Genomic DNA, 16,800 nt, shown 5'->3' with positions numbered 1-16,800 from the left:
ACACTGCGGTGCATAATTAGTGTTCCTGTTAACGATCTCTGACTGAGAAGACCTCCGCTCTGATGAGCTTTCCAGAGCGGGGGGGGGGGGTCAGAATGCCGAGACACACACACACACTCACAGGCGTGCACATGCATGGACACGTACACTGATGGACACACACACACATGCATTCTCAAACACACAAACAGCCTGTCACAGCCTCAGCTTCCTCCCCTGGGTGCAGGTATTTGAGGAGGGTAGGTTGTTGTTACGTAGAGTAAATAGCAAGTGGAATGAGATCTTTAATGTCCTCGCTCCCACCTTGCTCCTTTCAGTGACTACAAAGACAAACTGTCTTTGAATAGTGAAAGAGCCTGAATCAGGAATTACCAAAGCAATTAAGGTAGAAATGTCAAGGATCAAACGTACATATTGCGTCTCGAAGTCGACTTAGCATGCAGGGATATGAGTGATGCAGTCTATGTCTGGGTTTTTTAAAAGGAGCAAATTACCTCCATTTTGCCGTAGAGAAAAACTCAACATTCAATGTGGTTGCCTTCATTTCTCATGAACACTGTTGGTCACATAATCACACAGTGTGAAGACACTAATTTCTCTTTTCACGGCAGTTTGTTTTTCTCACCATGGATACGCTGTCCTGTATATCTATGTGCTTGTTTACATTATGAGAGCGAGAATTAAATGCTAGATGCACTTATCTTAGTTTGCACAATCATTTCCATAACGTTAGAATTTACACTGCCGTGTTTGAGACATACCACACAGGACTTTGGCTGTCAGTCTTCGGAAAATAGAGCGATATGCATGGGCACCGCACAGAAGGTTGAGACAGCAAGATACATCTACCTACATCTATCTAATTTACCACATCTTTCTTGAAAACTGTTAGAGAGATGGGAACTTCTAATTACATTTACATTTTACATTTTAGTCATTTAGACACTTTTATCCAGAGAGACTTACAGTAAGTGCATACATTTAAAAGGGCTAGGTAAAACTACCAGACAGTAGAGTAGTAAGTGCATTCTACTCAGTTAATTAGTTATTGGCAAAGGTCAGTGCTCTAGAGAAGACCATACAGACATAAAACATAAAAAGTGAGCAAAAAACAACATACAAGGGTGGTGAGATTGGAACTATTTGAAGAACTCTGTGAAAAGGTGAGTATTCAGATGTTTTTTGATGATGAGTAGAGACTCTGCTATCCTAGCCTCCAAGGGAAGCTGGTTCCACCATTGAAGTTCTAGGACAGAGAAGTGTTTTCACTGTGTGGATCGGGAACTGACCCGAAGTGGTGGAAAAGCGTGGCTCTTGGCTGTCTCACCCCTAATTGCATGTTTAAAGTATACCTACATATGTTCACCTTAGCAGCATATCCTAACAGCTTGCACCAACACATCACTGTCCAGCTAATATCATATGCAAAATTAAAGACGTCTGGTAAAATTCTAAAAGTAAATAAAATGCAGAAAACATCACTTATAGGTTATTTGCTCTCACATTCTACCTTGAGTTACACCTTTGCGTTTCCTCAAGCTAAACCGGGATCATTTAAATTGTGCTTGTTTGTTTTTATCTGCCCTCAGGGTCTTCCTGGACCTCCAGGCGAGAAGGGTGAGAACGGTGATGTCGGCCCAATGGTGAGAAGATAGTCATAATTCACATTTAGTTGGATCTTTAATCGAGAGGTGCTCCTTGTTCTTGAGGTCACATCCTGTTTTTGTTTTTTTTCTCCAGGGTCCTCCCGGCCCCCCTGGTCCAAGAGGTCCTCAAGGTCCTAGTGGAGCTGATGTATGTACCACGTATCAACTTTCTGTTACCATACCAACTGTCACACCCACAGGGGCTTAGTGTGAACTACTGTACCACGACTCCCGAATGAAGCTCTAACCGACTGTCATCGTTACAGAGCCCCTCTTCCTCCTCACCTGGCAGAATGAATGCTGACCACTCTTTCTTCTTCTCTGTTTCCTGTCAGGGCGCGCAAGGTCCTCCCGGGGGTGTGGGTGCCATGGGAGGCGTTGGCGAGAAGGTGAGTGTGTGTGCACTGTGCGCCCGTCACAAGATGTCCGCTAGGTTTTAGCGGGGAGTCCGGAGGTCATCTCCGGGGTACAAATCCAGCCAGCATCCCTCCACCCAACCACCCACACCGCCCCACCCCCCAACTCCACTGAGTCTGCTGATGTATATCGTCAGGACTCAATTAATTTCCTACGGCAACCTCTTGTCTGAGTTAGTGTTCTGACACTATTAATGCCTATTTTACAACGGTCCCAACATCGCTCCTCCATTTTAGCACCATGTGGCAGACAGCTCCCAGCATCAATACTTAATGCAACGGAATGATGACTCCGGAATATAAAACACATCTGTAGGTTACCAACACTTTGAGAGAGATCTCGGAATAAACCTAATGCCGCGACACCTATGCCGCTGGCGCTTTGTCATTCAACGAGATGACTGTCAGCGTCATCCACTACGGTATTTATCATGGGCCCGCTCATGGTGTTTTAGGGCTTATATGAGCCTGTTTTAATAGCAGTATAATATTAGGGAGCGGTTTATGCATTTGTGAGGGTTTCTGGTCGGGATTCTAATGCGGCGTCTTTCTTTCCAGGGTGAAAACGGTGAAGCTGGCAACCCCGGCACACCTGGAGAGCCTGGAACTGGAGTGAGTCTCTGTTTCCATGTGTCTGTGTGTCTGCATCTACATGTGTACACCATGTGTCTGTCTTTTTCCCACTACCAGTGCTAACATTGTTATTGCATACTGAACCTAGCTCACAAGACACCACAAGTCCTGTCGGTGGTAGTAATGGCTTCTCTGGAGTTGTTGCCCATGTGCCAGTGTAACAGTGTGGTAACAGCCCTGCCAACTGAGTCATTTCCCAGACTCTCAACAGATAATTGCAAGACCCATAATGGACACAGAAGCTTCCGCTGCCTTAATTCTGGAACAATGGCTACTTGTGCCAAGACTGTGACTTGCTACCGAACGTTGACATTTTAGAACAACCACAGACGGTCTGAAAACTCTGTTCACGTGTTCTACCATTTAACAAGCCAGCAGTGTACCAACCTGCATCCCAGTGCTGGCGTGCAATATATTCCATAATGATGACCAAAATAATTCAACAAAGATATAAAATCATTCCAGAAGAGGTGTTTTCACTGGCACCTACATAAACTAGTGTGGGTGCGGAGTTCTCAATGTTTGATTGGTAATTGCAAGACAATATCCTTTTTAATCATGATGTGAACAGCTCGAATAACCAGTCTGGAATAGCAGAGGAGAGTGAGCGCTCTACATAAAAATAACATTGTATTCATTAAAGTGATTTTAGCTCAAGAGTCCCCAAAACATATATACAGAACATTACTTTTTATTTAATTTTTATGAAAACAACATGATGGCTTTGCGAATAATTTATTTATTCAATCCATTGCACATAAAAAGGAAAAGTGGTCTTTCTGAAAGTGAAATGAGCAGGTCCTATGTAGTACTACTGTAGATATTAGGGACCTAAGTAGTTTAGATTTCAAAGGGCAGCACCTTGTGCATGAAGAGACACTTACACAATTTCACCTGGGCAGCTAACACCGAAAGTTAAAGGCAGTATGTGTTATATAAGCAAAATATATACAGCATCAAATAAATGCACAGCCTTTCTCTAATGCCCATTAATGCTGCTCAGGATCTATTCTTCAGTAGGAGACTATCCCTCCGTCTGCTCTGACCCTGAATATTGATGCTGTCTGTGTTCTCTACAGGGTCCTAAAGGTGAGAGAGGAGACAAGGGAGAGGCCGGACCACCTGGAGCTGCTGGGCCCGCTGGCGCCAAAGGACCCCCTGGAGATGATGGACCCAAAGGCAACCCTGTAAGCCTTCACTTCTAATGTAGACTTGCTCTTAGTGATAGAGACACATACATTTTAGATGAGATACTATGGGGATGGAGAAACTAAAAGGCTGTGATCGCTTCGGGGGCAGGTTATTTTATTTCAGGCCCCTTTTTATTTCAGGCCCTCTTTTTATTAGAAGCGATTAGAATAGATTAAGCCTTTTTTTCTTTTTTCAGTATGGTTCTTAACTGTGGGAAGGACATGGCTGACATGAATGTTAGTAGCGTCTGGGAGCCAGTGTTTACACAAAGGGACTTTGAAAGTAGATTTATTCTGCTTAGATTGGAGTCTATTTAAAAATAAAACTTGCATCATCAGATTTACAACGATCATTAGACGCTAACAAGAATCTAGTCCTTCTAGGAGGAATACTAAAGTTGTTGTAGGGACCATGTTTATAGTGATGTTTTATTTCGATCCATCTTTTCTCCTCCCAGGGCCCTGTTGGTTTCCCTGGAGACCCTGGTCCACCCGGTGAAGCTGGTGTTGCAGTAAGTACTGTGCCTTTATTTCATGCCTTAATGTATCATTTTACAACTAATTCAATTGTAAAGATAACGTTATTCATTCAGATGTTTCGTGTATGAGCCCTTTTTCAACTTACCTATAGGACTGTGGCAAAAGCTTTTGCCATTGTCTTAAACACACACCGAAGAAGCCTGCACCCAAAACGCCCTTGCGCCAATAAAACATGATTATTTAAGTGTTTCACTGGAGTGCTGTCCAACCTATACTTTCTATATTACACACAAGGACCCAGCACCTGAGTTTATATATTACCCAACAGTGGCGAGTTGAGCATGTTACATATATTTTTATAAGATACTATTATTACCATGAGATTGTGTTAGCTATCATCTTTGTCATGAATCCATTTCAAGTGTGTACATAATGTGTGAAGTGAGTCCCCATCCTGCCAGTAATGTCAATCTGTATTGGAATTAGATCAGGGTGACCCGTGTCACATGTTCATCTTGCTTCTCTCTAGGGAACTGATGGTACTGCGGGAGAGAAAGGGGAGGATGGAGAACCTGGTCAGCCTGTAAGTCAATATGTCATCATTATAATCTAGACACCAGCATGTGCACTGACTGACTACTCAGATCTTTTATTTTAAATAATTTTTGGCTTGACACTGGGCGACTGAATGAGCACATTACTATCACCATTTATCATTAGTCTATCCTAATGGCCTGTATAGCCTAGTCTATCCAATATAACAACTACTACAGCCCCCTCTGAGCTTTGCCTATATTGCATTACCAAAGGCTTGACTAAGTACTTGCAATACAGTACATTGTGAATCATGTCATTTATTTCTTTGGTCCTGGTATTTGAGTATGTCCATTGCTTCATTAGAGTTGAGATATGTTTATTAAAAGATGATATGAACAACAAAGCAGATTATACAAGCTTTTGAATGGATGTGAATAACAATGCTTATGAATGTCTATGATGTATGTGTGTTTGGTTCAGTGTTTTGCTTGGAGTGAGGAGTTTAAGGTGGCATTTGAGATTTACATATAATGAAGTTAAACAAACAAAGAAAATATATATACATTTGTCTTTCCCATTCTTGGATTAACTGTCAGAAGTTTCAGTATGAACATCAACACAAAGCTGAATTAGTCTGTAGATTCCTATCAAGTCAAAGTTGTAATCTCCTCTCTCTTCTTTTGTGTTTGTCAAATATTCAGCAATGCAAACTTGTTTGTGGTATGATTGCATCCAAAGAACATTTAAATTATTGAATGAAGCCGGTTTTGGAAAAAAATCATGTTATAAAAGACTACAGGGCGTGATTCCAGACATACAATAGACCTCAGTTAAACCTTCTGGAATTCATATTCATTTCATGTCAGTATGTAATCACACATTTTTCTATTTGCACTGATAATCGAGGCTTTGTACTATCTACTGCATGTTTGCAAGACTATGACTACATTTGTGCACAACACACAGTGTTGATGTTCATAAAAATGCCTTACGGTCCTTCTTGCTGTCTTCTTCTGTCCATCCTAGGGCCCTCCTGGTCCTTCTGGTGAATCTGGCCCTCCTGGTCCTCCCGGAAAGAGAGTAAGTCTAAAGACCATAGTCATCATAACCATCAAAACACTGCAGTCACCACCATATTGATCACATCAAGTTTGGACTAGATTGTATTGCCTGACTGAATCCCATAGTACCTCTTCCAACACACTGATCAAGCAATATGAAATGTATTCATACAAAACCAGGCAATGAAATGCAACCAGTTGTTGATTTAATAGTCCCCTGGTAAGAATTCTTTCCACTAAACAATAACTCAAATTGTGCAACTCAGTCTCCCCCTGAGAAGCCTTTCAATGTATTTTCATTAAAAGTGGGCGAGAGAAGCAAAGTGTGACATCAGGACCAAGGCCACCGAGACGTCTGTACATGGAAATGAAAGATATCTCAATGCCTGCTGAGAGAGCATGTGATGTGAAGGAAAAACTGGATGTCATATGAGAAATTGAAAATAGGCCTTGGAAAAACAAAGACTATAAAAGGCATCTGGCCGAAAACTAATTTACCTGTGTTTAGCTGAGGGGAAAAGAGAACGATGACTCCCCTGACACTATTGATCTGACCAGGTTTGACTGACAGTCATGGCCAAACAAAGGAATTACGGTAGTGGTGGAGGCATGAGAGAAGAAAAGAGAGTTCAATTATGTTATTTTCAGTACATGCACGCCTATCCCTCCTCGGGGCATGTCTACAGGAATGTGTCTTGGGGGTAACATTAGATTGTATGGCTGTAGTGTAGTGAAATGTCATTACACAGCCAGGTCAACTGCCTCCGACTCAGTTCAGCCTGTAAAAATGGACGTTTTGGACTTTTGGTCTCCGAGGCAAAGCTACAGTTTGAGATTGAATTTAAAATAGTTTTTATTATGATGATGACCTTTTTCAACGAGGGCCATCATATCTGACGTTTACTGTATAAAACTGCCATATAAATTCCCTTTGACATTCCCTGGGAAGACATAACATCATTTGCAGTAGGCTAATGTTAGTTGAAGGCCAACATTAATGAATCCAAAATAGTGCATTAACTTTTTTTGACGTATGTCAAAATATTTCTTTAAATGAAATTTAGCAATTATTGTCCCACATTTCTCAAAAGAAATCACTATCTCAAGTGATATTCTGCAACAGCTTTATGGCACCGACCATTAGCTTAAAATATGTGCATTTTACAGCAGTAGCAAAAAATGGCAATTGCTTCTGCAACGTGCTTGATGGAATTTACATTCCAAGTCTTTAGCATCATATCAGCATATACAGCTCCTAATTTCCAAGGGATTATGTTAGGAAAACGGCTATTTCATCATTTTAGGTATTTAATCTCCTTCCCCCCAAATAGTGTAACCTAGAACGATTTCTGCAACTCCCAGGCATTCTGCTCCCCTGAATCAGTAATTTTGGGGTCGAGTTGTTTTGCATTAAACATTGCGGGGTGTTTTGCTTCGTCAGCATATTGTCCATACTGTAGCAATTTGAAAGGTAGTATCTAAGTCTGTTTACCACAAGATGTTCTTCAGTGATTTGCTTTTATTATAATGCTATGATTTTGTCTTAACATCAAAATCAAAGACCGCCAGAGAATTCCATTCACACATCCAAGTACTCATTTAAACAACCTTAAAATAAACCACATAAACAAATCAGAAACCAAGATTACTGACACAGTCAGAGGAGTTGTACTTGAGCGTCATTATGTTTACAGAAGAGAGAAACAAGCAGAGAAACGTTTCTTACTCATCGCTCACAACAAATATGATAGGAGAGAAATAAGTGGATGAAGCAGTGTTGGATCACAGCTCAACATGGGCACTCATTTAAAACACTTAGCATTCCCTGGCGCCCCAAGCTGTCTGATCACAGAATAGTCTGCTTCTCTGTAGACTGCATGGGTTTTGGATGTAAGAAACCCTTGTTAGAGAGATGGCCAGAGAGAACAGATGACCTGGAAAACCTTGAAGTGATAGGAGAATCGAGAGGAGAGGTGTGTGTGCGTGTGTTGATTGGTCGGTAAGCAGCTCAGTTCTGTAGTGAAGGTATAAACCATGTCCACACTTTCCCGCTCAGTCAAACAAATCATCTTTACAAATTTGCTGGGAGATTCAGACACACTTTTCAAGGTGACTGGATCATGGCTCCAGGTTTCATCATCATTAGATTGAAATTATAGGGGGAGTACTGAAACTGCTACACGTTAGCATCTATGGGAGTTATCTAGTAGTATGAGTAAAATGTGGAAATGTGTTGGAAATGTGTTGATGTGATTATCAATCTCTTATTCAGAGTATTCACAGAGCGGTTGCATTATATATGGGACCTGATTCAGCCAAGTATTAGGTTTATTTTGAATTTTCATGTACAGCCCCTGCAGCCAAGAATTTTTTAAAGCAACTTCTCATTTCCTCATTACTCAGTGGATGCCATTGAAATATTGCACTGCAAACACAAGTGTGTACTTGCTGGCATGTGTGATTGATGTCAAATGGATGTATGCCACAGTAACAAATTGTTACAATTTGCCTGAATTACTGCCTTCACAATGATATCGTTATTATTGTTGACTTCGCACATGCATGCAGGCGCGCACACACACACACACACACACACACAGCTGTTTGTCACTAAAGTGTGTCTTCTCGACCTCCCCAGGGCCCCCCAGGATCCGCCGGTGCAGAGGGTAGACAAGGAGAGAAGGGCGCCAAGGTAACTTAACAAAATCAATTGAGCGTTTACCCAGAGAGCAGCCTCAGCAAGCAGCCTCAGCAACTCCAGACTCCACAGCCACCCCCCGTGTCTCATCCCTCTCCCCTCTCCCCAATTATAACACACAACCCCGAGGAAGAAAGGAGTTTGGTTTTAACTCAAGATCAGATGGGCTCACACAGCCTTTTTCAGCTTTTACATTGTTTGGTTTTTTTCTCTCTGTATATTGTTAGACATTTCCATTCTTTCGTACCTTCAGTTTAGAAGCATTCTCTAGTGTATCCGGTCAGTGGTTTGACAGTTGTGTTCAGCCCTATGCAAATGAATACTCTTGTTGACTTAAATACATTTCCCATTCGGTTTTAAAGCTGTTGTTTGTGAGCGACAAAATACAGTACTAGGGTAGGCAACATAATCTGTTCTGGGGGTTTTTCTACATCGTCTGTTGTTTTTCAAGGGACCCCTAGATCATTACGAACACAAAAGGGACATTTACGAGCTATTGCTTGTGTTTCACTACAGAGAACCTCAACCCAACCAGAAGGAAATTACATGTGGATGTCATCTAATGTTGTAACATCATTATTGTGACAATCATGTTCTTTGCTATAGGGTGAGTCCGGAGCTGAAGGGCCCCCGGGTAAAACTGGTCCCGTTGGCCCCCAAGGGCCCTCAGGAAAGCCCGGTCCAGAAGGTCTGCGTGGAATCCCTGGCCCAGTTGTAAGTCAGAGCCAATGTTTATCATATTTTGCTTGTATTCACATACACACACAAACACACACGCACAAATAGACTGAACAGTCCTAAAACAGTATGACAAAAGTGCTCATTAAATAATCGATTGACCTATTTGGTTGTACTTTAAACATTTCTGTTGTTTATTCAAACCGACTTTTTGCAGTATTCCTGCAATTAATCACTGAGCCCTGCATAGGAAATCAATATGAGACCATAAAAGTTCCAGCTGGCTGTGATGCTTTACTATAATGTATGGCCTTTCTCTTCTCTCAGGGTGAACAAGGACTTCCTGGATCTTCTGGACAAGACGGCCCACCTGGACCTATGGTGAGCAAAGATAATAGGCTCCCTTTTTATGTAGCTCACTCTCTTTGTCTTCCTCGTCTCTTTTTCTGTCTTGCTTTGTTGTTTCCTCGCTGTCGTTCTTTCTTGCTCAGTTTCCCTGTCGCGCTTTCTTTTGCTTGTTCTCCTCTCTCCTTTCGTCTCTTTTTGTCTCTTGCATAACTCTTGTTATGTTTCTCTCCAGTTATTATTTCTTTTTTACTCTTTGTCTGTCCCACTGCCTCCATCTATCTGTCTGTCCCTTTCTGTGTGGTTCATGGTGGTGTAAATCATTTGTCTCTCCAATGTCTCCAATCTGTAATATGTAGGGACCCCCTGGTCTCCCAGGACTGAAGGGTGACCCCGGCAGCAAGGGTGAAAAGGTGAGCAAGCCTCAATTTCCTGTCCCAAAGAGCTTGTTAATTAAATTTGTCTGATCCCAGAAAGGGTTAAGAATTGAACTTGTAGTGGGTTACAGAGCCATGAGTGGGATTGGGCTTTGTGTTCCACTGAGCTGAACCCTTTAACCAACTTCTCTAGAAAGGTCAAACACAACCTTTATTTCTGTACGGCCATGACTTTCCAAACCAAGAAGCGTTTGTTTGTGAAACTGATTTAAAAAAACGCCTTATAACGGAAAGCGTTTTTTATGTTAAGTGACATTTCGAGAAATCCAGAAATAAAAGTTTCAGCATTTGATGCACAGCGTCAGATCCGCCAGTGACAGTGTTGGCACTGCTGTAACATCATCCAGCATCATACAGAACAAGGCTAGAATACACACAAAGCAAGCAGAACTCCTTCGGGCCAATCAGTGTAATGTTAGAGATGACAGATCTTGACGGTGTCAGGCGTCGTTCACCCAAGCCGACACAGGGCCAGTGGTGTCTGGGATGTAGCGTGTGACTAACATACACACAGTGGATTACACGCAGTGGCTTACACGCAGCGGATTACATGCTGCGCCACCCTTGGGAATAATCAGCATTGTTTTGTTAATGACAGATCTCTATGGTGACACAAGGGTGACTGAGATATTACGTAACCTAACTAGACTTGACGGACTCAGGCGGATCCACATTGCCCTCCCCGATTTCATTGTGGGAGACAAATATATGTAAAGCAGGATTGGCCGGTTTTAAAGGACACAACGTGTAGCTTTTAGTGTGTGTTTTTTTTCATACTTTTTTGTACTTTGAGATCTACAGGAATGGTAAGGGGGCCCATATTTTCCCGGCTATCATTGATGTGAATATTGTTCTCAGTTGAACTGAAACATTTTAGAATAACAAGTGTACATTTTTTCACAGTTGATTTGTATTTCACCGGGGGCGATGGTTATGCTTACAGCAGCGTTCTGCTGGTCCAAGCGAGGAATCGCCTTAACATGTTTTTGATGTATATATCCTGTGTACTTTCCATTGTTCCAGTTCTCATCACTCATGACGTCGTCTTCTTATGCGTTCGTGCGGTGTATTTGTCTGTCCTACAGGGTCATCCCGGTCTGATTGGTCTCATTGGGCCCCCTGGTGAGCAGGGAGAGAAGGGAGATCGAGGATTACCTGGCCCCCAGGGGTCTCCCGGAGGCAAGGGCGACGGCGTAAGTGAATTGATGACACAATAACCTTGCCAATAAGGATCCTAGGAATTTCCCCCTACTACGTTACGGAGTACAAAGCATTTGGCCTGATTGCAGCCACCCATAGTTCACCAAAATATTCATCTAGAAGAAAACACTATATGCAAATGGCGTCCCCAATGCACCACATCCATTTATGTGTTGAGTATACTCCACTCCTACTGACTCAACACTACTCATACAAATTTACATCATTTACCATGTTGAGGCAGGATAACCCCTTCAAAGTCATTCAAACAGTATGACCAAAACAAATATAGTGATTCCAATATGGTGATTTAAATGCTTGCCGCTTGGTCACAGGCTGATAACATCCTGTTTCCCTGCCAACCTCATCAGACATAGATTGTTCTACCTAACCCATCTTTATTTCTGGGAGATATTATATTAAGCTGTACTTAAGCAGGGTCAGTGCTATAGCCTGACGATGCTCCACATTAACAAGCTCATCCATTTTTAAGCAAGCATTGCAAAATTAAATGAAAATGCAATGTGAGAACAGCCGGGAACTTTCTGCCAACCTAGTCCTTGATTTAAGGTAATGGAACAGATTGAAGATGTTCAGATAAGGCATAATGCAAATGTTATGTCACTTTATTCTATGTTTCAGAAGAATAGAAAGACAGTCTCTTTCTCGTTGGCTCTATTAAACGCTTGAGGAGGCATTTTCAGCTTAGCTGTTTTGCTTACAAAAATAGCTTTTGCAATTTATTGTTCTTTATCCTATTGTCTTGTCACTGTTGTCTCACATGCCTGGTCTTTTCTCCATAGGGGATCAGCGGTGCAGCAGGCCCTCTGGGTCCTCCTGGTCCTCCTGGCTTGCCTGTAAGACTTTCCCCCGGCATCTTCCTGCTGTATACTGTATATAGTTTCAGTGTCACAGTAATGTTGTGAAATATGAATTCGGTGTTTATTCAGTCTGTCTTTACTGTCTCTTCCAGGGTCCTGGGGGTCCTAAGGGAGCTAAGGGCTCGACCGTAAGTTCCGTTCAAGACGCTCTTGTCAACTGGTGAAAGTTTAATGACCGTCGTTTAAAGTCGTGACCCAAGATCCAGAGTTAAAAACACGCCTCTATCTCTATGTACTTCTCAGGGTCCTGCTGGCCAGAAGGGAGACACTGGTGTGATCGGCCCACCCGGTCCTCCTGTGAGTATACATTTCATGTGTGTTTGGTGTCCACCATAAGGCTAAACGTAGGGCCAATTTCGAAAAGGTTACTCATAGCAAAACCCCGTCACCATGGTATTTAGTACTTTCACACTTCCCCTCTGTTCTGCAGGGTCCCCCTGGTGAGGTAATTCAGCCACTGCCCATTCAGTCGCCCAAGAAGAACCGCCGGCACGCAGAAATGCAGGCGGATGCGGCAGGTAGTATGATGGACTACGGAGAGGGCATGGAGAACATCTTTGGCTCGCTCAACACCCTCAAACTGGACATTGAGAGGATGAAGTATCCCATGGGAACACAGAATAACCCAGCCAGGACCTGCAAAGACCTGCAGCTTGCCCAACCAGAGTTCTCTGACGGTGAGTTACGAAGAAGGATGTAATGGGGATTGTGCTAATTGGCGGCCATTTTGTTTGGATGAAGCCATTCACTGTATTTGCAGGTAGATTATGTTGCTGTGGTGAGTTTGAATACCACTTAACTTTCAACAGACCGTCAATGAATAAACGTTTGTTTTTGTTGTTTATGTGGTGCGTTGAAATGTTAGGTAATTTTGATCCATTGATAAGCATATGAATAAGTTCCTTTTTATCTCTCAGTTTTTAATGCCAATTGGGTGGTAGCAACTGAAGTGGATAAGAGCATATTATGTCTCAAACTTCATGTTTTGTTGTTTTTTTAGTTTTCAATTCTTGTTTGAACCTTAGAACTAGAGACAACAGAAATTTGATTGTGTTCTTGGGGATTTTCACAGGGGAGTACTGGATAGATCCAAACCAGGGATGCTCAGGGGATTCTTTCTCTGTCTATTGTAACTTCACGGCCGGAGGAGAGACCTGCATCTACCCAGATAAAAACTCCAAAGGAGTAAGTGGCATTTTTTGTCGCTCAAGTGAAGGACACACCTGAACACGCTATCAAGTCAAGAATAGCGTAAACTCATATTCTTGTTCTGTTCTAGATGATATTCTGATTTAGTTACACTTGTTCTAGACAGACCTGGGGGATGCATGACTGGGAGGTTTGATGGGTGTAAATGTTGGCCATGTACTTCCAAATGTCAGAAAAAACTAATTTTACTGTGATCAGTCGTAACCTTGTGAATTACACTTTTGCATTCTTTGTCTCAATGAAATGTGCAAATGTAACGAAGAAAATGGTTGCATTAAACTAAAAGGTAGACAAATGTACACGTATCTAATTCACTAAACAGTAGTGATTCGACTGTAACTTAAAATCTGATGGTTCTGTGTTTTCACCTAACATGTCAGAGATCAAAACAAAATTCCAGGAACCAGTTTTATAGTCCAGTTCTTTTTACAACTTATGCATTTGATTTGTTTGACTCCACAGGTCCCAATATCTTCATGGCCAAAGGAAATCCCAGGGTCGTGGTTCAGTGAATTTAAGAATGGTCAAATAGTAAGTCTTGGCATGCCCCCTCAGCCCTGTAGAGAGGAGACAAATAAATGTCTCCTCTCTACAGTACTAAACTAGAAGGATTACTCAGTCTCCCACTTGGACATCTATTTCTCCTGTCTGTCAGTACACAGGCTCTTCAATAGTGTAAAAATACATATCCCAACCTTTAATATAAGCCTGTCCATACCCATAACATTCATGTTTTGATTAATGAAGGATGTGCAGTGATGACGGCGAACATTTTCCAATATCTGAGAGAAACTTTGCAAATGTTGCAGAGAATTTTAAATACAATTTTAAAACCAATTTTCTTCTTCTGCTAAACAGTTAGCATATGTTGACTCATCGGGCAAAACAATAAACGAGGTCCAGATGACCTTCTTGAAACTACTGACTGCCTCGGCCAGGCAGAACTTCACCTATAACTGCCACCAGTCTGTAGCGTGGCACGACGAGACCACCGACAGCTACGACAAAGCTCTGCGATTCCTGGGCTCCAACGACGAGGAGATGTCATACGACAACAACCCTTACATCAGGGCAATCACAGATGGATGCGCGGTAAGGATCGAATTGTCGAATTTGAGTCCAATTGTCTGCAGTAATGCTGTCCCTAGAGTTTAGCTAATCCACTGTAATTGGCACCTACCTGTAATGACTCCATACATTTTTTTGTTGGACTTTATTGTGTAGTCAACAACATTGTTTGTTTCTCTCTTTACAGACAAGGAAGGGCTATGGAAAGACTGTGATGGAGATTAATACTCCCAAAATCGATCAGGTTCCCATCATTGATGTCATGCTGAATGACTTTGGAGATGCCAGCCATAAGTTTGGATTTGAAGTGGGTCCAGTCTGCTTCCTTGGCTAACTAAAAAATAAACAACAAACACAAAAAACTTGGCGGGGTCAGCAAGAAAGTCAAGACATTTTGGATACCACCAAACCCCCCAAACCCAGCCCCCTACCCTTTTCCATGCCACATGCAAGTTTTGAATAAATAAATGGTGTAGCAAACATGTCTTGCCATGTATGTATGTATTACCCAGGAAAATACTTGTTGCCCTTGTAGGGCTAGAATCACATGACTTAAACCTGTTATGGAGCAAAGGTGAAGGACATTTGAAGGCGTGGCAGAAAAAGGTGAAAAGGAGAAAAAAAAACAGGGAGGTGGAGAGGCAAGAGAAAGAGATCTCTTTTCTGGATTCTCCAGGTGCTGTACAAAAAAAATGACTACAATGGTGCTTGTTCAAAACACAAAAAATAAAGAGGTGCTAAGAAGGTGTATTTTGATAATAAAAAAAAACTGTAATTATTATTTTGTACAATACTGTTATTTCTGAATCCACTTTCAAAACTTGCATGTGTATCAGAATCGCATCTGGCTCTTAATTTTAATGTTTGTAACAAAATATATATATAAGTTAAAGAAATGAATAAAGACAGACAGACAGAGAGAAATAATTATGCTATTTTGTTGATGAATAAATACTGTGTACCTGTTATGAAGCAAATAAAATGAGCATTCAAACGATTCCCTATTTCTAATAATAATGTATCCCCTTTGTATATATTGACCATCCAAAGCTCTAGATTATTTGCGGTTTTGCCCTTCAAGACCATATGTAAAACGACTGGAAGACTCTCACCAGCACAAAAATAACAACATATCCCACTAATGTTGTGACCCTGTGCTTGTATTAAGCAATCATGGCATTCATTCTTTTTTCTTTTATTTAAGTCTATTTGTTGTTTTCATTTTGTTTAGGTTTTTTATTTTATTTTGTTTTGGTCGTATACCTCAAACTTTCTTGATAACCATGAAGATCCGAGGATGTTATGCCCTGTATATATCTTGGTTAAACAATTAAGTTGATATATTTTGGGTGGGGATTTTTTTTAAGAGAGAAATACTTATCGGTTAGCATCCTCTGTTCAGATCCTTCTGTGAATGCATTGATAAGCCCTTTAGGTGACCCATTTTTGTAACTAAAATGAAAAAATTGTTTTAATGTGCTTTTTATGGTTCATTTAAAAAATAAAACTGGATTCTAAACAACAGTGAACAGAACGTCTTGTTGAGAACTTTATTCTTATAGTCTCTGGTAACTTTTTTGTTAAATAGATAGATTCAGAATCCCCTGTATAGAACTACTTGATTCTACCAAGAACTCCCTAACTATATGCCCAAGGGCCGTTTACTGTGCACTCTGACCTAAAAGTGGTCTGGATGAACAACCTGATTAACTTTTCCACTCAAGGCTGCGAACTCAAGTGGACTGATAAGAGAAAGTACAGTACTTAATGTTTAGCTGCTCTGAGAAGGTTGTCTTGTTCTAACACAGCATGGACATTTCACTCGCCTTTACGCTTTATATTATTTTGGTATTTTCTCTTCAACCTTATACATATAAATGTTGTTGGCTTGTCTATTGCATCCAGCACTTCTACACCACAGACTATGATGAATGCATCATTATCGTTGTCATCATTCGGGAGTCCTACAGATATAGAATAATCACTATCACAACATGGTTAATAATAAGAATGAGTGAATGGGTGCTTTTTATCTCAGCCAAAAATGCATATAAATCTGATATAATCAATATAAAACATTAATCTGAATTCTATATTTTGGTTTGTGTGTGTACAGAATGTTCTGACATTTCAAAATGCTCCATCTAATGGGGACAGAAATACTCTGAACTACTCACAGTCTGCTCTAACCCTATAGTCATTGCATCATTTCAAATCCAACTTGCTGGAATTTAAAGCCAAAAAAGGAATGTCACTGTCCAAAACATGTATGATTTCACAATATATTTGTATAAATCCTTACACCTTTTCTGAAGGCTTAG

The 16,800-nt window shown here is 41.2% G+C and overlaps 1 protein-coding gene across 6 annotated transcripts in view; it reads left to right on the top strand.

Moving 5' to 3' along the window:
• The window catches only part of col11a1a (collagen, type XI, alpha 1a), a 73,785-nt gene extending 57,772 nt beyond the window's left edge, over positions 1-16,013 (top strand). For all 6 annotated transcript variants that reach the window (XM_010891160.4, XM_010891161.4, XM_020041974.3 and 3 more), the window contains 21 exons: positions 1,590-1,643; positions 1,741-1,794; positions 1,982-2,035; positions 2,621-2,674; positions 3,775-3,882; positions 4,344-4,397; positions 4,895-4,948; positions 5,929-5,982; positions 8,602-8,655; positions 9,268-9,375; positions 9,667-9,720; positions 10,044-10,097; positions 11,207-11,314; positions 12,125-12,178; positions 12,295-12,330; positions 12,446-12,499; positions 12,633-12,879; positions 13,275-13,387; positions 13,874-13,942; positions 14,270-14,503; positions 14,667-16,013. In XM_010891160.4, coding sequence (XP_010889462.1) covers positions 1,590-1,643; positions 1,741-1,794; positions 1,982-2,035; positions 2,621-2,674; positions 3,775-3,882; positions 4,344-4,397; positions 4,895-4,948; positions 5,929-5,982; positions 8,602-8,655; positions 9,268-9,375; positions 9,667-9,720; positions 10,044-10,097; positions 11,207-11,314; positions 12,125-12,178; positions 12,295-12,330; positions 12,446-12,499; positions 12,633-12,879; positions 13,275-13,387; positions 13,874-13,942; positions 14,270-14,503; positions 14,667-14,813 — 1,818 coding nt within the window. In that variant the 3' untranslated portion in view covers positions 14,814-16,013. The remainder of the gene's footprint in view (positions 1-1,589; positions 1,644-1,740; positions 1,795-1,981; positions 2,036-2,620; positions 2,675-3,774; positions 3,883-4,343; positions 4,398-4,894; positions 4,949-5,928; positions 5,983-8,601; positions 8,656-9,267; positions 9,376-9,666; positions 9,721-10,043; positions 10,098-11,206; positions 11,315-12,124; positions 12,179-12,294; positions 12,331-12,445; positions 12,500-12,632; positions 12,880-13,274; positions 13,388-13,873; positions 13,943-14,269; positions 14,504-14,666) is intronic.
• Positions 16,014-16,800: the final 787 nt, after the last annotated feature.

This window comes from Esox lucius, chromosome 21, assembly GCF_011004845.1.
Source record: "Esox lucius isolate fEsoLuc1 chromosome 21, fEsoLuc1.pri, whole genome shotgun sequence".
NCBI classification, from domain to species: domain Eukaryota; kingdom Metazoa; phylum Chordata; class Actinopteri; order Esociformes; family Esocidae; genus Esox; species Esox lucius.
This window is presented reverse-complemented; position numbering and strand designations above follow the sequence as displayed.